The following is a 23,041-nucleotide window of genomic DNA, read 5'->3' on the forward strand; positions in this document are numbered from 1 at the left end:
ACATAGGCTGATAGGCATATCTATCTTTTATTCATTTCTAATGGAAAACATAGAGCTGTTAACAAGTTGTATATATAAGCATTGCTTTCTAAACACATAATATCCAAGTTAATTAACCAGTGCATAGCAGTTGAAACCATGTATGGATCCATTATCCAACTAGCAGCAAGTTCATTTTACAAATTTTACAGGTTGTGGAAGCATTGTTCAACAAAAAACGAAACCAACACAGAAATAAACAGGTTTGATTGAACTGGGACTAATCGGGTAAAGTACATAAGTAACTATCTAGATAAGCAATCCAAATAGAGAATATTCTATGACCCTTTTTAGACATTTTTATTTACATGCATGTGTATATTTAAAACTACAAATGCAATATAGACTATAGACCATTTGCAAACTATTATAGCCAATTTTAAGGTTTCAAGATGCAAAGTTATTTTATGCAAGTATATTATGAGTATAAGTTTATAACGACCCAACCGTATTCAGACTCAAACCCAATAGATAGAATGGGCCAAATGGGCCAAAGTTAAATGTAAGTACTTAACAACAATAGAAGCCCAATAACAAAACCTTTAAATTGTATTATTAAGATGATAATTACTTCTAGGTTTTTCGATACATCCAATGATATGTTATACTTATATATAATTTACAAGGAGTGATTCCAACCAAGAGCTATAACAAAACCTTTTTTTAAGTTAGAATGGACCTCATTTTAGGCCTCGTGATAGTAACCATAAATCGTTGACTACAAAAAGTAAAGGGTGTTTAACGTAAAACTATAATTTGCAGCGTAGTATTATTTATAGAGATATCCCCCCCACCCATCCTTTGCTGAAAATGTAAATCATATCTGAAGCTGACTTTGTCTCAGTTTCCTCAATACACCTTCAACTTTTCCATAGTCTACCCTCTAGCCCCTCTAGATTGGTATTTGTACCGGTTAGCCCAAAACATGTAATGAAGAAAATTAAGTGCACTCAAAGCACACATCAACCAGTAAAACCTCTCCAAATGATAATGATTTAAGTTCTCTCCGGACAACCATCCACGGTTGCCGGAGCTTCCCGTTGTGCTGTTCACGATTGACACGATCACCGTGCTCAAATAATACCCCATTGCCAACGATGCAAACGATAACGAGGTGGCTAAAGACTTCATGTTAGCTGGTGCTTCAGTGAAAAAAAATTCCATTAGTCCAGCCAATGTGAAAAGATCAGCTGACCCAAGAAACAAGTACTGAAAAGCAATCCATAGAAACGATATTGGTAATGGCTCTTTTGGGTCGAGTGAAGTTCTTGTGACAACCCGTTTGCGTTTGATCTCAACTAGAGCTGCCACAGCCATAGCCATTATCGAAAGAAGTAGCCCAATTCCTATTCTTTGCAAATGTGACACACCCATTTCAGATTTTGTGGCTTTTCGAGCAAATGGGATTATGATATGGTCGTAGATTGGAGCAAGAAAAATGATGAACATAACAGGAAAAACAGGGAGGGAGGCAGCCGGGACTTTTAGTGACCCAATCTTTCGGTCCATAGTGGAAGCTTGTTGGACCGAAAATGTGGATAGTTGGGCTAGACAACAATTAAGCATAATGGTGCAACCAAATATTGGGAGTACTTTTAAGACGATTTTGACATCTTCGACTTGTTTAACCGAGCATTGGAGAAAAGTGTAGGCTGGTTTGTTGACGGCCGCATTGTTTAAGAATTTGAGACTTGAAGACGGGGTTTCGATTTCTTGGAGGTCTTTAGTGACTGTTTGTTGTTGTTGGTCGGTATCATTTGGCGACAATGACATGCTCACTATCGCGTTGCTTGGACTTCTCGCGATGCAATTGTTTAAAACGGCTCCAATCAATACCTGCATCATCCACATTATTCGTCGTTATTATTTTGTAACAAACTAAAATAAAAATACAGTATATAAATAAGAAAATGATAATGACAGTCTAAAGAATGTCAACAACTTATTACATGCTTAAAAATTAATTCACAAAACATAGTACAAATTTTAATACACCAAATTAGTTTTTACTGGCAACTTTCGGACTGTTATTATGAAAACCCATATATAAATAATATAGCTATGAGATAGAGGATGTACTAATTACCTTAAAAATAGTCGTGAGAGGGCTTCCACTAGGGATTTTGTTTCTATAAAATCGTGAACCAGCTAAGAACACCGGGATCGACAATATAATAGTCAATGTAGAAATTCCGAAACCCCATTCCCATCCTTTATTGTCTTCAACCCAAACCACGAAAGTGACCGCGATGAGGGCACCAATCGCAAGACAACATACAAAGTAGTTGAAAAACGTCGAACGTTGTTTTCTTCCTTTTATAGTATTGTCATCAAACTGTTCCGCCCCGTGTGATGGTAGAGATCCTTTTATGCCTCCTACACCTAACGCGACTAAATAAAGGCCTAAAAATAGCATTGCAGCTTTCGGGCCATTGACTTGTTGACATGGGACCGTGGCTCCTGTTGGGTTGCATTCGGGTGGTTTTAGGGATGATGAACGGGCTTGTACCGTCAGTACCACGAGACCCTGATCACGTGTCAAAAATCATATTGTTAGTAACATATATGATATGATATGATGACGTCATTTTTTAGATAAACTATATGCTTATGTAAATGCTAAGTACAATTTCAGGAAAAAAGGAACAGTCCAAACAATCAAAAGCTAATCTAGCTAGTCATTAGTGGATGTCATTATCTAAATCTAGCAAAATAGACCAGAAATCTAAACAACCCACTTATATATGCCACTTTGGGTAAGACAAGACATCTCAAATTGAGATCAACTTGACTTGTGATAATGCTACTTTTTGGTTGGATATTTAACTTATCCGAAACATACTTAATGACTTGGCATCGAATTGAAACACATTTAAAACGCATATTATATCAGTTATCCAAAGAGGTTCTAGTCTAATGTTAAATGTGTGAACTGATATTCATATTGATTTTTTAGGAAAAAACATTTCATATGATATTGTCATTAACATCCGTTTTAGAACAGTTCATACCATACAAGAATAACATGATATTGTCATTAACATCCATTTTAGAACAGGTCTAGACTATGTTGTCTTAACCGGGTCCACTTGGGATCGAGATCCCTCTCACCCAACACCTTATAAGAGGAAACCCTGCATTAATCCGTCCGCAAACACGACGATTAATAAAAGTAAAACTCTTGCCTCATTTGGTCTCGAACCTAGTCTCCCAAGAACAAACCTTCATTGAAGGGCTTCTTGTGTCACTGGACTATCAATTCAATGACTAACATGACGAAACTTTTTTAATTATTGGATCTCCGCAATGTAAATATGACAAAGACTATATGTATGACGTATCATAAGAGCATGACAAGAGATTTTTTAGAGTGTCACATGTATATGTTACGAAATTGAAATGCTTTATAATAGACAATCTTCCCAAAACATAATACTATTCGATATTCACATGCGGGGAACCATTCAACTCGTAGTCACATTAGCCAAATATTTTGGATCATAATTCATATGTAACAAGGATTTGATTACAACCAATCCTTAGGCCTTGGTCAATGGATAAGTTAATAGCATTATCCACATATGTTTTATATATATATATATATGTTTGACTTTGAATACTAATACGACAGGTGTATAATGTATTAACACTTTGGCCCAAAAACAATTTGGTCCAAGTTCCGCGTGGATCAAAATAGCTAATAAGTAGGCAACAACTTATTGAGGAAAAAATTAATGGAGCACTCATGAATTGAATGACATGGTCTTATCTGGGGACAATAGAGACAAAACATTTATTTGTATCGATCGAAAGTCCTATCTTGTTTTCACCACTATAATCACATACATGCATGTGTTGCACGAATCATGGTCCCACACGTATCATTAAACCATTCTAAAATCGAATATCAATCATATTACGTTTATGTTTAAAAAACATCATATTGTTTTGTTTTGTTTTCTTCTATTATACTTTGTTTTAGTAATTATCGTTTTAAAAATTAAAATGGCATCTTTGGGAATATTTTTCACAAGCAATACATTAATACGGGTATAAATTATTTGATATAAAAAAGAAAAAAAGAAAAGATATATTTTGTGAATATGTTAGGACGTCTAACGATTAACTCGTCAATTTGATCCATTGAATCAAAATTAACTGGATTGGATCAATGGTTGGAGCTTTTGTCTCTGGAGACAGAGGTTATGGGTTCAATCCTCGTGCCCAGTAAGATTGGAGGTCTTTTTCTACCTTTGGTAGAACCTATAAGCAGTCTCTCTACCTTTGGTAGGGATAAGACTGTCTACATTTCAATTTCCTCCATACACCGTTAAAGACGGTATTGAGACCCAGATCCCGTGAAAGAGAACATTGGAGTTACTTTTTGCGTAGTACATCAATACGCGTAGTTAACGGGTGAATCTAATAGTGGACACGGATACATGGATATGTGATATATGTATATTATAGTAATAATAATAAAGTTCATGATGCATTATATAAATTATCATTTTCTTTTTCTTTTTCGTTTTTAACTCGACGTGGGATTAAGGGAATCTCTTAAGGCAAACTTGATTCACATGTTTCAACTTGTCTTCTAGAAGCAAATTTTATTCGGTGTGTAGAGGTTGTATCACGTTATCCGCGACTTACGTATGTACGTTCACTGATTTTATAGGAAGCTAAACCAGAAAACCATAAAACATTAAATAAAGATATTACAGTTTCAAATTTATGATACTGTTATGGTATTATCATGAAACAGGTTTTAAATTCGATCATAAATCCTGCTAGAAACAATTTTGCAGATAAAGCACAAATATACAGAATCTTTGTTAATGGTCGTGAGATATCCTAGTTAGACTGCATATATTCGAGTAATAAAAACTCACTTCATAATCTGAATTGGAAAAACTTATCTATAGATATACTACTATACGACATCATAGATATTCATTTTCCAAGTCAGACTAAAATGATACGAGTACTTATTTATTTATGAAAAGTTGACACGTTACTCTACTTGTTTAAGGCACGGGTTTTAATTAATTTTGTTTTCTTTCCTCCAAAGATGAACCACCAAAAGTCTAAAGCTTCGAATAATTATGCATCTTTTATAATTTAATTAGTCATAAGTACATTTTTCAAAGTTACAATTATATACTAAAAAAAGATTATTTTTTATAAAAAAAAAAAAAAACAAAAAAAACTAAAACCAATAATCTCTCCTAAAAAACAACATAGTAATGGCCAATTTTCTCACACCAAGGAAAAAGGTGACATATTTATTACTACTTGAATTGGTTCCCTAACAAAATTATTACACTTCTCATCTCATCTCATCTCATCTCATAATTTAATAAGCATGATTATGATTATAGGCCTCGATTTGATAGACGGGAACTAATTAAAGCCTATAAACCCGTATTTTAAAGGTATCATCACATGATTATGTCATTTCCCTAGCTTGTGTTCGAATCTATAAATAACGTCTTAGCTAAGGTGCCTAGCTAAATGAGTTTCTATAATTAAAACAATCGAGTTGAATAGAAACAGAATACGTATTTGTGAAGTGTCATTAAGGGGTTAATGAGTTTGTTTTGCCCATTTTGTGAAATTCAGCCGGATTCTATTCCTCACTTGTTCTTTGATTGTTCTTTTTGTATGCGCGTATGGCAAGGGGTTAATGATGCTGCTGGTTTCAATCGGGTCTTGTTTGTTTGGAATGACATTATTCATGATCTTATTCCGGTTTCTAAGAAGAATTCATGTTTCACTGTTGTTTCAAAGCTTGTTTTGGCTACGTCAGTTTATCACATTTGGCAAGAACGGAACTTGAGGCTTTTTCAACAGAAGAAGCGATCCGTAGATCAGTTGGTTCGGGTGATTGTGTCTACAATTCGTCTTAAGTTGATGACTTTTAGTTTCACGAGAAATTCAAGAGTTGAAGATTTTTTGGTTCGTTGGCAGCTCCCTTTGACTGTGTTGAAGCCGCCTTGAGGTTTTATTTTTGCAACTTATCTAGTTTTTCAGTTTGCTAGATGGGTTTTTTTGTGTGGATAGTGGCATGTCACTAATCCAGATAGGGGTTTGGTTGTTGCGTTCTTAGCCTGTACGTATACTAGTCGACTTGGCATTCAATCATGTCACCTGAACTATAATTGTTTTTTTGGGTGATTTATAACCGGGGTAACTTTTGTTGCTCTTTTACCCAAAAAAAAAAAGTGTCATTAAGAGGAGTTTATTAGCAAAATTAGGGGGCCATATATCATTTATATGGAGAGTGATATTCTTACAACATAATTTTGATACAAACTTTATTACACATGATATAACTACATAATGCAAATATTGTCAAATTGTATGGTAAGAATATCATTTCTTATATATAATCCACGCTTAGAAATTTTCAGAAAACCATCATATCCTGAATCATCCTTGGAAATCCAGCTTTCATCTATTAACTGAATTTTAGAAAACATTTAATAAAGATATTATAGTTCCAAACTACTATGATATATAAGTATTTAGTTTCACACTATTTTATATGTATTATACGATTGTGACAGATATTTATTTTGAAGTCAAACACATTTGTTGTGTCTATGTAAACTTGACACGTTATTCAACTTGCATATTTAATAAATTAAAAGTGGCAAATAATTTAATTTTATCCTTTAAGACATGGTTTTTTGCTTTCTTTTTCCTAAAGATCGATTTTCCTCCAAAGTGAAACCACTAAAAAACCCGAATAATTATGCAGTCTTTTATACTCTATAAAGTCATAATTACTCGGTTTAATTTTAATAATTTTTATGACTTAAAAAATATTGCAACTTTAGATTAATAATAATGTCCTTACTTGACAGATTCTTAACTTTAACTTTCCTTAACGCCTCACTAAAAGTCTTAAACCGATCATTACCTTAAAAGACCGACATGTTTTTGGTAATCCGGCCTGGTCTTCCCTCAAAGGCAATAATGTTTATTATACTGAATTTGGCTAAATCTTAATCTTAATCTTACATACTAAAAAACAACTGACATAATCTCAATTGACCAATCATAATTGTTACATGAAATAGGTCATGTTTCATTGTTTCAACCCGAAACCTATATCTAGCAAACTGCCCCCTTTTCCTTATGACATATATGATATATCTAGCTACATTCATATAGATTCACATATATAGCTTAATTTTTCATATATAGAGTTTAATTTATTGATCACCAAAAGAAAAAGAATTGTCTAATTAAAGATCGAGAGAAAGAACTAGAGGGAATTAATTAGATAGATATAAAATGAATAATACGTACGTACCAAGAACTCAATAAGGGCACTGATGAGGTAGATTTGATAAGTGGTGAAGAAAGCATCAGAAAGGAAGCCACCAAGAAGAGCTAGCAGAAAAGCAGTCCCCATGAAATCTGTGACATGATTTGCCGCTTTTGACGGAGAAAAGTGCATGTGATTTATCAAGTACAACACCAAGTTGCTTGCATTTGCCAGATATGCCAAGTTTTCCATCACCTCCACCACTAATTAATTTCACAATTACATCATCAACATATTAAATTCATCATATACGCTTTAATCATCATATCATATGGATATAGAAAAACATTTATAAAAAAGATTTGATCATATATATAAGGTTCATATGAGAACCAAGTAACATTGAGTAAAACGTGATCTGTTCATCAATATGTTCACATATAGCATTCGCATATGAACATCAAGTTATAATTCAGAGGTTCTCATGGTAAATGGTTCTCACACGAACCTTTTCCTATATATGTATATCTTGAATTTAAACGACTTACCTAAGACAAAGGAGGCAGCAAGCATGCCACCATGATGACCTTTAACAGCAGGTTTCTTCTTCCAATCCACATACCCATCCCATGTGTTTGATTCCATCTCCTACAACAATTTAACTATTTATCAAGAATTTATATTGATTAAGCCCTGATTATCATGGAATAAGTAAACAATCAACAAATATATATGTAGCTTCAAGAAGAAATTAAAAAACAAAAGAGTCATTTTTTATTTGTTTTGTAAAATATAAAATGCTCAAAAGTTATGCAAGAAGAAGAGATTGAGTGTTGTTGATGAACTCACCATTTCTCTTGTGAATCTTTTGAAAAGGAAAGTTGGGGGTTGGAAGTGGGTATCAATATAATTTGAGAAGTTAAAATAAAGGGAGGGGTTCAATATAAAAGAGAGACTTGTCTCTAGAGATATCTCTCTCTTTCCCTTCCTCACTCTCAACCTTCACTTTTTATTGAAAGATTACAACATCAATCACTCTCACAATATCATACCTTATAGTGGAAAAATAATTATATATATATAGTGCTCAAAAGCCCTCTCAAATGGACATTTGTGGCATTGATAAGCAATCAATTACTAGTTTTTAGCTTTTTTGGACAAATGAGAAAGGAAATTGAAAGAACTCTGTTTTATTTTTCTATTTATGTGGGTAAGAAGTCAGGGAAGAGGAGGGGAAAGGAGAGAACGGATTTTTATAGGCACAATTGCACAAGGTTAAGTGGACATGAAGAGAACATGGGCATCAAATGCTCATTTGGTGATGAATTTCATACGGGAGATTTTAGTAGTGCTTTAACTCCAAGTGGAAACTTTGTTTATATTTTATGCCACATCGTTGTATGCTTTATATTTAAATGCAAATTGATACAGTATATAAATTAAAAATCCATATATGTTATTAGAAAACCGAAAACCAAACCAATCGGTTTTCGTTTTTCACGGTTCCCGGTAGTTTTTTGGTTTTTGGTTTTCAGATACAGTTTGGTTTTTGCTCACCCAGTATTTACACGTATAAATCAACTTCTAGCTAGGTTGAAGCTAAAAGATGAGGTCGTGGTTGAATGACTTGGATCGAGTGTCCAAAAACACATTCCATAATCACACATCAACGTATATAGCCCTACAAGCTAGGCTACAATTATTCCAAACACAATCGATAGGCCCCCTTCATGTTATATATACTCCGTAGGTCGTAGAGACTTATATTAACGCTACAAGCAAGTTTGTTTGAACAGCTATATGATAGTTAAAATATGACTAGTATGTAGTCATGTAGATCTTTTGCTGAATGTTTTTTAACAAAATTAGTAAATATTAAATTTGCTTCGTGATAACTATTCTATTTTTGCTTTGAAAATATTGAACAACCAAAGTGAGTGTATATCGTTGTGTCCGTAGAAGGAAATTTTTTAGTTTACCTTTCTACTAGTTAATCAAACCCGGGTTCAACCAGGGTTTTTTGAGTTAAATTGGTTCTAACTCGGACATTTTTCGTTAATTTATCGTAAAAAAAATCGGATCAATATTAGAAGAAAAAAAAAACCTTGAAAACATTGAAATTTAACAATAAAAAAAAAATAAAAAGTTTAATGGTAATGTTGATGACTATTTATTTATCATTGTATATATATTTTAAAAATTATTTATATGAGGATATAAAAAGATGAGAGTTTGAGATAACTAAAGAAAAAAAACATTGAGTTTAGGGTAAAGAAAACAATAACAATATAAAAATACAAAAATTATGATGTCATATCTTTTTAAAACTTGTGTTAGCAAAGGATGAGGGTTTACCATTTCATTCTTTTTCTAAAACTAACTTTTGAAAAAAATGTTTGTTACATTAATATAAGAGATTTTAATTATTATGTTATACTATATCATAATCATACTTAAAATGAAATGAATGAGTAATACTTTTTGGCATGTGTTCCCACCAATAATGTTTTCATTTTTATATTTTATCATCAATATTTTTTGTTTAGGATTTATGGTCTTAAATTTTAGATCTTTCAACTTATACGACCAAGATTTTTAGCTTTTTATTTTCTCATATCAAAGTTTTCAAATTCGTATATTTCACTATCAAAGTTTTGTGTTTTAAGATTTAAATTGCATTATTTAACCATGTTTTTTTGTTTTTTTTTTTTCAGAACTATTATAATTCACATGTTAAAGTTCATGGTCGGGGTTCGAGTATCCCATTATTATCCCCAGCTAATAGCCAACATAATATTTGTGGTTTCATTTGAACCTTTCTCAAATTATTGACGACGTTTCTTTCTGTCTTTTGTAATGTCGCTTCATCTTGTTCATTTCCAAAAACCATGACCCAACCGTGATTACAAGATAAGTAAAAAGTTTCATTTGGAAAGTCGTTTGAAACGGAAAAATCAAGTATCGAGAAAACTAAAAACAAGACAATGTTTTTCATGACTTCTTAAACTATATGTGACGAATTTTATATAAATTATTATATTTCAAAAACAAGTATAAAGTTTATCCAAAATCCGAACAACGATCCTATCAAAAAAAATTCCAAAAGGTTAATCCCGAAAATCGTCCGGATATTACACTAGTTAAGTTAAATTAGAAGTGAGAAGTGGCAACGTTAACCACCCCCATGACAATAAAAAAAAAAGACACAAATAGAAAATTTTCCATAAAGCTTTGTTTGAAATCGCGACTTCTCATTTGAGCAAGGAGTTAAGACCTTTTCTCAATTATAGTTAGGCATCTACACCTGCCAGTACCACACCCTGGTTAGGTGAAATCATTTGTTGAAAAGGTTGATACTTTCTTTTCGGCTTTTGGTTTGGTTGGTTTAGTCCATTGGCCCCAAACGCCAATATAAGAAGATATCTTCACCACTCCTTCAGAATTGCTTCACTAAGTTTTAAGATATGTGGAAGGTATAGTCAAAAAAGTTTGAGAAAGCCAGCTTCCATCAGTCCACACCCTTTTTCGGCAATCTCTCAATTCAGTGAACAGCAACCTAATTATGCCACTAATATACTAGATTAACTGCTGTCTTTTTATTTTTAAAAAGTCACTTTAATTTCTTAGCCCATAAGTATCTTATGCCTTAAAAAAACCAATGAAAAAATTATAATCCTTCAATTCCATCTCACTTTTATTGTCCACCAACAACACTAATCAACAATAAATTGTAGTTTAAAATATCTGTCACATTTAAAGATAATTTGACTTGAAATCTAAAACTATCTAAACTCCACAAACTAGTTTCATGTTAAACAAATTAAACATTTTTTAAAATATTTTCAAAATACCCTTAATCGTACCTAACACATCCAAACACACATCAAAATTACAATCACGTTTCTCTTTCATTTCCCACACATCAACAGCACCACCGTCCATTATCACCGTCCGTCGCCGCCCCACCGTGGCCACCAGCACCAGTCGTCGTCGTTATCGACACCGTCATTGTTGCCGCCATCGTTATATCACCACCGCTACCGCCGCACGCCACCATACACCGTCGCATCGCTCGGGTACCCTTCTAGTCAATAGTTAATTAGACGTAAAATAGTAGCTATTTAATGAAAGATTCTAAAACAAACATAAATAATGAGATGGACAATAAAAATGAGACACATGAAGTATACTTTACTTACAAAACCGGGTTATGTATTCTTTGAATGTCCAAAACAATATGAATTAATCTTGTGTGGGTAGTTCAATTATAAAGTTGTTAAGCTGGTCTGAACGCATTAATTAATCTAGCTATCCTGTTTTTAAGCGTAAAAGATTTGTGTGAAATAAAACATGTATAATGTGGATGGGAGGATATAACGACGGCGTGATTAACATTTTATGTGATACACGTCATACATGTGTTAGGAGAATATTTGGGTTTCATTTTTTAAGAAGGTACAAAACAGTTTTGTCAAAACTAACATATATTATTATTATTCTATAAACAGTTAAACACACGCTATGCATATGCTTTAATTAAGGATCTTCGATTCTAGGAGTCACAAAATATATACATGAATCTTGCAAGGACGTTGTCTATCTTCTGGAAGTGCAGATGCTTCTTTATTAGAATTAACGTGTATCACATAATATTAATCACGAAAACTGATCAGAGCCGAATACTTGTAGCATGACTCGGCCCTTAATATATGATTCGTATACTATATATACGGAGCTAGAACTTTGCAAAAAGAAATGGCTTTAAAAGAAAGCAAAAAGAGCTAATTAATTGTAAGCTAGCTAGGATCTATCTATCTTTGTAGCAGGTGATCCGAAATAAAATGGATGCATAATTCTCGTAACGACCATATATATATGGGATGCAAAGAGTATCACATTCCCTACTAAGAAAGCACAAGGTTCAGGATTCATATCTATCACTCTATCAACAAAGGTACCTAATAAGGGTATATCATAATCACACTTTAAATAATTAAAAAAAGAATAACATGACACCCAAGACGGCTCACCCAGATATCTCAAATTTGACAAATAAATGAGTGATAGTTTGTGACATTATAGTAATAGTTTTTAGAATGATATTTGATTCTTTTATTCTCTAAAAAGGTAAGAGTTGTATCAAATATTATTTTTTAGTAATAAACAGAACAGGCCCATTTGTTGACATTCGACCAGGTTTCGAGATTATCCGAAAAGAGTTCGCTACTCTTGGTAGAAATTCTTCTTTTTGATGTGTGTTGTTCATTTGAAGTCCAGAGATACGATCATGATGTAGATGACGATTCCCTTTGGAAAGCAAAGGTTTACATGGCAGATTATGTTTGTAGGTCTCTTTTTAATTTAGTGTTCATCATAGTTTAATTCAAACGGTTTTTTGTTTTGCAACTTCATTTGTTAGTTGATATGTTTAGTTTTTTTGTTTTTTTTTGTAGTATATACGTTCGATTATGGTAATTATGTTTTTCTTTAGGTTGTTATAATGTTCATAAGTCATCTTTGTATCTAAAATCATACATCCAAACATAGAGCATTAGAGCCTTCTCAACTTCACTCCAAATATGATAGTTAATCAACCCAACCCGTAGCTTGGTAGTTAATAGTCTTTGGGCTTTCTCATCCAAGCCCAAATTAAGTTATATATGTCACCTACTGGGCTACTGACCCCAAGTATGGACAATTTATCGATTACCGTACAAAATCAATCCCAAATTTCGATTTATGTTGAGATCATAGTTATTGACTCGGTATTTTTGACTCGACTTGAAATCTGATTTTTCGACTCGTGAATTGAAACGTAACTCGAATCGTAAGAGTCAAGATATTTAATGGCAAATAATTTAATAGTTAAATATAAGATTTTATTGTAAAAATATAATATTGTATTGATATATTATGCTACAAATAGTAAACATTACTCTTATTAAAATAAAAACAAATTTGAAAGCATATAAAAGAGTTATGTTTAAAAAAAATAAAAATAAACTAAAAATAAAAATAATAATTTGTGTGACTCGTGACTCGGAGTATGACTCGTACCGACTCACAAAACAAAATACGAGTCATACTATGAGTTTGGAGCAAAATGAGTCATCCACCAAATCGTCTCGTTTTCACTTGATTTTGACCCGACTCGTACAACTATGGTTGAGATATCTCCGGTAAATCTGAAATATAGCTAAGAATGATATGATACGTCACATGTGTAGACACCAATCTTTTTTACTTGTGAGGCGCTGTTCCATTTACATTTTTTAGAAAATTGAAAAAGATTTTTTATATCTAAAGGACTTATAAAACCTTGAAAGCGTGTTTACTTAAACACGAGGAGCATTTTATTTTTGGAGTAGAAAAATAGTTAGAAAACTATAAATATGAGTTTTCCATTAAAATAGTTATAATTTGGAAAATAAAAGTTTCAGTTTTCAATACAGATTATTTTGGAAATGTCACATTAAACATATTTTATTTGGAAAAAATCTAGAAGACATTCCTTTATTTTTATTTTTATTTTATTTTACGCACCCTAAGCATCGTTAGTTCGTTATCCATTATTTGATACCGTGTTAGATGACGGTCTCTTTACATGTAACACTCGCCTAATAAATGATTAAATTATTACTTTAATGTAGAGCTACATAAACTGGTACAAAAAAGATACAAGCCATTGACATCTGCTAAACATTTTTAGGTCATTGTGCTAATTACGTCAATTAAAGATTAGCCAATCCAACATGTGTTGTTTTTAATTTCCTTTTAAAGAGTAACGTGAACAAAATGTGTCATTGTGACGATATTTCCATAAATACTAAAAGCAAAACATATTTCATAACAACAAGCAATTCAAAATTAATGCATATCTTATCTAAACTTGGGATAAGATTTAGAGAAACAATACTATGATTTCTTTTTTAAAAATGAAACCTTAAGGGATTCACTTAACGTGTATAAAAGATTGTATTTTTATTTATCAAAAACTAACCTCTAAATTTTATGATAATGTACAACTATTTAATGCACATTAAATAGTTTCTGTTTGTTCGAGCAAACTTCTCAAAAGGGTCACCAATAAGGCATTATTGCACCCAAGTACGCTTAACTGTGGAGTTCTCCTCCGATCCACAGCCAATACGCAAAAAATGCGTTGTGTTATATATGACCGCTAAATTTAGATCCCGCGTAAAACGCGATGTATGCTTGATTGCTTTCACACCCTCTCAACACAACTCAACGTTCTCGTTGAGTCATGTCAGTGCGCCATACAATCCTAACAATTCCAATGATTGCTCTGATACCACTTGTAACATCTCACCTTACCACAACACAATATTATTCGCTTTACCTGCAAGTTCACGACTTTGTTTATGGTTACTCGATAAAAAACTTCGTTTGACAAAACCCATTTTTGTTTCATGCACTACTAATATGTTAGTAAATGTCTAGCTAATTTCCATTCACACAACATTAACTCATCATTTTATAATATCGTATAAATAAATTTACATAACTCAGTTTTAAATTTTACTAAAATTAATGCCTTTAAGATAATCTTGAATATAATCCAAACCGGTTGTCTAGCTAGCTTTCACACTCCTCCTAAAGTCGATATATAATTCCATTATTCATTCAAACATAAATATATACGCTTAATTATCACTTAAAACATCTACTTTCCACGTCATATACATTTAACATACATTATATTGCATCTTCAGCGGATAAGCTGACCTCTTTTGCAGCTGTACGACTTGTATGGGTTTCCATGATCTATAATTAACACGAAACAACTACTCACGAACATAATTACCTTTATAGTTTATAGTAACCAACTAACCATTATTTTATAAGTTGCTTTCACTTATTTTTTAAATTTTTTTTACAGGTTAGAAACGAATATCACAACAAAAAAACCAGACTATGTTGTCTTAACTTCGCTTTAATTGATAAACAAATATAATAAACGTGTATAAATTTCTGGACATGAATTATAATTTTCAAAACCAATAGATTTTACTCAATTAATATTCAACGACATTTATATCTATAAGAATCTAAGAGCATCTCCGCAAACAAGATCAGATTCAGTTCATTTTATCACCATGTTTTGGGTTAATGTTTTGGAGTGCTACCAAAAGGAAAGTAATATTATCACTTGTGTACATCCAAGTCTCACCTTAAGTTATTACGAGTATAATATTAGTTTCTTTATGGTAAACGTTTAAAAAAAATATCCATCGAGAGGTTATATACAACAAAATAAGTTAGAGTAGATGTGTTTGTTTTATGAGAATAAAGTTGATGGTATTATTTTCATTTCCATTAAAAATAATATATCATTCATTACTTTAAAAGTTTAAATATACAAATCAGGAGTCAAATCCAGATTACAACTTTTAGTTACTATTTTAACAAGAATTGTCCATTTCAAACGTCCCTAAGCCTAAGGGGGTGTTTGGTACAATGAAATGGAAAAGATGGAAATGGAATGAGAAACACTTCTCATGTTTGGTTGTAATGGAGAATGGGAAAGAGAATTGAGAATAGGGAATCGATTCCATTCTATCAATTCTCTATGAAATGTAGAGAATTGATGGGAATGGAAATTTTTAAATTTTTGTGTTTTTGTTTTAGTGATGTTATATGTATTAAATTTGATTATTATTTAAAATTTAGTATTTTTTATATATTCATTCTCTGCTTGTACCAAACGACAGAATCGATTCTCTTTCCAAATACTCATTCTCTTTCCCACTATATTCATTCTCTATTACATTTCCATTCTCTTTGACTCACTCATACCAAACACCCCCTTGTGGAGGTGACTTTGCCCAACTCTCGCCCTTTGTCACCAAGAGTCACCCCCCTTGCCCGACTTGTGTTTTGTCCGACCTCCACAGCTCGCCCCTTTGTGCTCCAAAGTTAGCCAAAGTCGCCCTGAACACCCCCCCCCCCCTCGCTGACTTCTCCTAAATCCATCCATTTTTACCTTTTTTACATACAACACTTCCCTGCTACCACACATGCCACATAACACATGTCGTCCCACTCTTTAAAATCCACTCATTTCCACCTTTTTTTAAAAGGCAACTCTTCTAACACCACATGACACATGGCGCAAGTCGCCCCTCCCTCCCTTTCTTCCCATTCCTCTTAGTCTAAAATGTAACACACCCATGAAAAATAAGGGTGAGTGTGTAAGTAACTTGTACACTTTTTCTATTTGGTGAATGTAACTTTCATTTGGTTCATTGTATGTAACTTGATGAACGCCTAATTTGCATTAATCTTAATGGATTAAAACGACACTTGTTGTGCTTGTTAATAGACGATTAGGGCGTTTTTATGTTTGTTTAAGTGTTTCAGGTCTTAAGTTGTGTTTTGGAGCTAAATGGATCATTAAGAAGTCAAGCAAAGTTGAGAATCAAGCCAAGAAGTGTCAAAGCAAAAATATGAAAAATCGCTATTTCTGGGGCACAGTCTGGGACGGCCCTAGTTGCACAAAAATTCCGAAAATAAGGGGTTTTATTATTTTTCAGTTTATATCATTAGCATACACGACTTGGGAAGTTACAACTTCATATTTTCTCATCCCTGGAGCAATTCCTCACACACACAACACCCCAATTTCATCATCATATCATATTTTCATGGAGATCATAGCCTTAATTGAAGAATTATTGATGAAGATAATAGGCTAGGTTTTCTATTGATCATTTTCATGTGAACAATTATGTAAGACTTTTATGTTCAACCTTTCTCATATTCATGTTGGATTAGATGTTTAATTCTTAATTGTGTTTTGCATCTAATGTTGTTTGGATTTGAATGAATGATTACATGTTTATGACTTTGAATGAATTTCATCCATCTTTTGATTTCAAATTATTGTTTATCATGGGTTATTGAAAGAATCTCTCATGAACTTGTAATTCTATGTTAATGAATTGAAAATCTAGTTGTGTCAACTCCCCGTTTTTTCGTTATCGTGAATCATCACAACTGATTATTTTAGTTCTTAAGTTCATTCAATCCAAACGGTATAACGAATCATGTCTATGTGATTTCCAACGAATATAGGTTAGGTTACATATAAGAAAGCATAATCTGAAGCATGAGAATGATCCATTTTATTTATTTGAAGTATTTTGTTAAGTTTATTATCAAGTTTAGTTTTTTTTTTAATCAAACCAATCAATCAATTGATTTTAAGTTTATGCCTAGATTAAATAGCTTTTGTAACTTGTTTAACACTTTCCCATGATTCCCTGTGGAAACGATACTCTACTTGCCCATACTAGTTATAGGTAAAAAGTTTTATTTTTGAATGTTTAATGTAAAACTTTTACGTTGACCAATCAAAAACTTCTACGTGGCAGCTCATATAGTTTGCCATGTATACAATTTTACATTAATCGTTCAGTCTAGCAGGTTACTTACATACAATAAACTAAATGAAAGTTACATTCACACAATAGAAAATGTGTAAAAGTTACTTACACCCCTATATACTAAACCCAAAAATAAGATATTGGTAACTTTCAGGATCCCTATGTGCTTTGAACGGGTGGGTCGAAGCCGACTAAGCCAATTGGAAGCGAATGAGGTGAGCTGAGGTATTGGGGAACATGCGGCGGCTCGGTGCAAACTAACATGAATTTTGGTTGGCTTGGCTTAAAATAGAGAAACCGAATATGATAAACTTATGCTATAATCCAAGTTGGTGACTCATCTCCCTCTTTGAAGTAACTGATTTGACGTCTTTGTCTTTTAATTCTTCTTTACCTTTCACTTTAAATTTTCTGGGTTATTCCTGCACCCCATTTTTTCACCCATCATCACGTCGGCGTTAGTATTTATACGACCACTCTATGTTTTAAAATACGGTATCGATTTATCAGTATTGTTGGTTTTATCGGCCAGTATTACTGGTATAATCATTTGCTGCAACACTTGTTTCAATTAAAAAAAAGATTAACCAAAATACGGTTACATCTCACTTAAAAATAATAACAAGTTGGTATTTCATAACAAAATACAAGTTTAATGTTCACAAAGGGTTGTAAAACTCGACCGACTCGTCTGGGAACTCGAAATCAGAATCGGGAGGTAAATAGGTCAAGTTGGCGAGAATCAGGTGAAAAGTCAGTCAACGACTTGGTCGCGTCTAAAACTCAGTCTAACTCATCTAGATTGGTCAAGAATCGGTGGAATTGGGTTAAAACTGGGGTCAACTTTTGTATTTTTTTTCCTTAAAAAGACTTCCTAAATTGGTTTAAGTTTATATTTCTAATGAATGATGTTTAAACTTTGAAGTATTATGTTAAAGTTTCTAAACATTTATGTTTTAAGTTTAAGTTTATTATATGTAATTTCAAAAATTATAAATTTTCTATTAAAAAAACGGATTCGAGTTCTCCCCGATTCCGATCCGAATTTTTAAAAACTCGTGACTCCCTTCCTTGCCGATTCGATCCCGAGTCACGAGTACTCAACTTTACAAATAACAAAATAGAACACTAAAGTATAATAAAAATAGTTCAAAAAAATATTTTATTTTATTTTTTTTAACAAAAAAAACCAGTTTTATTGGACCTACAATAAGGAATAGGGTAGCATATTGTTTGTAAGAAAATCCTTGTATATATCTTTGTTATATTAGTTTATATCTTCTTAACATGTTGGCTATGGCTTGAACAAGGACGATGCACATTTTCTATATTGAAAGGTAATAGAAAACTTATTGTTAATTGATGAGTGTTTTGTCTATGGTTCTTCTAGTTAGAAAATAATAAAAGTAGGATGAACTAAAGGCGCATGCTCTAAAATTTGACGGTACTCAGGTAAGAGGGTACCCAATGGTGACCACTCATCCCCAAAGAATTAGTCCTTGTCAGCGTTACATCAGTAAAAAAACACTCCAAGGACTAATCTCCTAAAATGCACCCAATGGACTCATCCCTCAAGGACTAGTATTGGACCCACCAATTATTTAATTCTACCAATTTATTCAAACTTTACACTTTTAACCCTTTAAAATTATAACAAACTAAAACATACACAAAATAAAAACACTTCATTAAAAATAAAAACAACCAACGATTTATTTAAAAAATAAACAAACATTAAAAAAAACATTACAATACTTCAAATAAAGAAAACACGCATAACACATTACATAATATAGTTATAAAAAAAAAAACAAGATGCAACATAAAACTTATTTCTTCATCTCATAAACTGCTTTGGCAGTTATGATGAAATGCTCCAACGTGGTAACCGCACGATCAAGTTGTTCCAGAGCAACTTGAATCTTGTCGAACTTTCCCTGCAAATACGTAAAGTATTGACACTCAAGTTCAGTACAATGCCCTGTTTGTATGTATCTGATTTCTTCTGCACACCATTTCTTCTTCGCACTTAGCTTTTGCATAACTGTAACAAGTTCCTCTCTGAACAATTGGTGGTCGATAATATCAGCCATGATACTGTCATTCACTTGATCGACAGTCATTGGTCATTTTCGGTTACGAACATTTGAAGAAGATGAATAAGCCATGTAAGATGTATACAAGTTTTGTGAGTTGATCAGAAATGTTTGATAAAAGAGACCAGTATTTATAGGTAAAGTAAAAGACGCTCCTCCAACGTTCAAACAATCAAATTATTTACACTTTCAGTCCCTCCAACGTTCGAATTCAAAATATATACACTTCCAGTCCCTCAAACGGCCAAAAATTCAAAAATACTTACACTTCCAGTCCCTGAATGGCTATTTTGATTGTCACTCTATATATACCAACCCAGAGCACAATTCAGTTTCATTAACATTCCAATTCTCATTGTTATACAAACCCACTCACCCTTTCTAAGCAAATGGCGTCTTTATCATCAAAAAAGAATATTCACCGACTTCGTCTGACCGAAGATGAGATGAAAACAAGAATCATGGCTTATATCAAAGAAGACGCCCTCCTTCAAACTAAGCTCTCTGGGGTCATAGGTTACCTACAGGAGAAAAAGCGACAATGCGAGCAACATGTTGAGGCAATACAAGCACCAGACTGCAAGGTCTCGAAACACGAAGAGACGTATTCATATTTTCTGCAAGACGAGGCCAAAAGGGTCAAGAGGGTGGTTGATGATGTTTTTGACGCCGGTTACACGTTGGGTGACCTATGCACTTGGGCCGAATCGTACCACGACAACTGCGGAGAAGACAAAACAACGTGGGAAATCAAATGCCCGCAACACGACAAGTGGTGGCTCAACGAAAGAGCTTACCGTGGCCTAGGAAAAATGTCAGTCAAAGATGATGACGAATAATCGAAACATTATTATGTATTTCGTGTTTAAATCATGTAATTTGTTCTTTAACTATGTCTTTTAATCATGTAATGTTGTTTGATAATAAAATGTGTTTTGATAATAAAATGTGTTTGATTGTTACAAAAAAATAGCCGTTAAAGGGACTAAAGGTGACACTTCTAGGAACCAAATTGATACAAAGGTGACACTTAAAGGGACCTGTTTTGCCAATATTCAAAAGTTACAAGTGGCCATTGCTTTAAAAAAAAAAAAAAAAAGCAAACCTCTCGTCCCTGCAAGAACGAGACTAGAAGACGAGCGTGGAATGAGTCCCACCCAACGGTGTGGACTCGTCCTTGTATGTCGAACGAGCCCAGGGACAACCCACTGGCTAGCTTCTAGTGGCTATCAATAGTTTTATTCAAGTGAAACTTAAGCCTACTGTATCAACTATCAAGACCGTTTTACACGTTCAAACTAAGGCTTGTGCGAGCTTACGGTCTAATAGGATCGGTTAAATGATATGCTCACTCCGTCCCAATTTAAATGTACTATTTTGACTTTTGAAGTCTTACTTTTGCAACTTTGACCGTAAATTGTTTCGCATGTGTGTTATAAAATAACTGATGTAGAATATATGAATAAAAAAGGGCAATTGGATGGAAACCCCTGATCCCATGTACCATTTGGTACTCATGCTTAAATGTATTTTTCATTGATAAAACTTTCATTATGTATTATATTATAGAATTATACAAACAAAAATAGTTACGGTTAAAGTTAAAAAAAAAAGACTCGTCAAGTCAAACTTGGATATTTAATTGGTACGGAGGGAGTAATTCGTAAGCTCAAATTATCTTAGTATAATATGATCTCTTAACAATTGTCTGATCGTTTGCAAGTCCTTTCTATGTTGTTTTTTCGCACGTATAAAACATCTTGCATTTTTTTGTGTATTAATTTACAATGGATTGGTTGAACCAGGTCATTATGAAAAGGATATATATCTTCCTTTTTTTTTATATTTTCAAAAACTTTTCCATAAATGTTAACTTTCCTTTTCATTTTAATATTGTCGAAATTTCAAGAACCACAAGAACCAAGCTTTAAATTTATAGATATTTTCTTGCCCATACTTTCTTTTCTTTCCAAGAATTTTTTATTTTTCAATACATACCCACCTTTATATTATCTTTTTAAAATGATAAATGTAATAAATTTGATATTTCTACCAACATCATACATGTCTAAAAATTTGTTGAATTATGTCAGATCAAATATTAAAATTAAGAAGAAAAATAAGTGGAGTATTTTTCATTTTTAATAAAAAAATGTATTCATATTCATATATAAATAAAGGCAACCCAGAACGTATAAAAACATGATAGCGTTTATAGGAAATTTATTATTTTAAAAAAAGTTTACATACTTTCCAAGTGTATGATACACAATTTTTTAAACTTTGATTTACACTTTTTCTTTTCTAAACCAACGTAGCAGATTATTATAATGAAAAATCGTCGAAATGTTCATCTACATCAAAACATAAACATACTGAGTACCTTTTAAGAGTTTTAATGAGTGTAGCGTACAAATGTTGATCAAAGTCCATACAATGTTTGTTTGAATGTTATTGTTGACTTTCGAGCATCTGATACGATAAAATTCATTCCAATAAGTAGGGTTGTAAACGAACTGAACAGTTCATGAACCGTTCGGCAGGAAGTTCGTTCGTGTTCGTTCGTTTAGTTAAATGAACGAACATGAACAAAGCTCTCGTTCGTTCATTTACGTTCGTGAACATTCGATAATCTGTTCGTGAATGTTCGTTCGTTTATGTTCATGAACCGTTGTTCGTGAACAATCGTTGTTTATATTTGTGAACATTTGTTCGTTATGTTCATTTACAAATATAAAAATGTGCTTTATATAATATATATTATCAATACCCAACTATTTAAGAAAAAGTTAAAATAAAAATACTTAATTTATAAATATTTCGTTCGTTTGTGTTCGATCATTAGTGTTCGTTCGTTTGTGTTCGTGAACAGTCGTTCATGAACACAAACGAACGAACATGAACAAGTCATTTTGTTCGTTAATCTGTTCGTGAACCGTTCGTTAAGTTAAACGAACGAACATGAACAAGGTCTCGTTCGTGTCCGTTCGGTTCATTTACAGCCCTACCAATAAGTCAATGTGATGGTGGCGGCAACGGTTAATGGTGGTTATTGATGTAAAAGGTATGAAATTATTTTATAAACGAATGCTGCATTCTTGAATTTTTATTAAAAAAAAAAAACGGATAAGATTAGATATTTTTTCTATCCAAATCAGTCCAATAATGGTCAGAAAATTTTGAATGAAAAAACCATCACTTTTTCTTTTTTTCACTTTCTTTTT

At 32.7% G+C, this 23,041-nt stretch overlaps 1 protein-coding gene across 2 annotated transcripts; it reads right to left on the reverse strand.

Annotated features, from left to right (window-relative positions):
- Positions 1-776: 776 nt before the first annotated feature.
- On the reverse strand, positions 777-8,652 carry LOC122611210 (protein NRT1/ PTR FAMILY 4.6-like). 2 transcript variants are annotated; one of them, XM_043784191.1, is made up of 5 exons: positions 8,165-8,652; positions 7,864-7,963; positions 7,361-7,578; positions 2,126-2,566; positions 777-1,875 (listed from the first exon to the last, which is right to left on the reverse strand). In XM_043784191.1, the coding sequence occupies exons 1-5, from the start codon at positions 8,165-8,167 to the stop codon at positions 916-918; spliced, it is 1,722 nt and encodes a 573-aa protein (XP_043640126.1). In that variant the 5' UTR covers positions 8,168-8,652; the 3' UTR covers positions 777-915. The 2 variants fall into 2 exon arrangements, with proteins under 2 accessions (XP_043640126.1, XP_043640127.1); XM_043784192.1 differs by having other exon boundaries at positions 7,864-7,977.
- Between the last annotated feature and the right edge of the window lie 14,389 nt (positions 8,653-23,041).

The sequence above is a fragment of the Erigeron canadensis genome, chromosome 8 (assembly GCF_010389155.1).
Source record: "Erigeron canadensis isolate Cc75 chromosome 8, C_canadensis_v1, whole genome shotgun sequence".
Lineage (NCBI taxonomy): Eukaryota > Viridiplantae > Streptophyta > Magnoliopsida > Asterales > Asteraceae > Erigeron > Erigeron canadensis.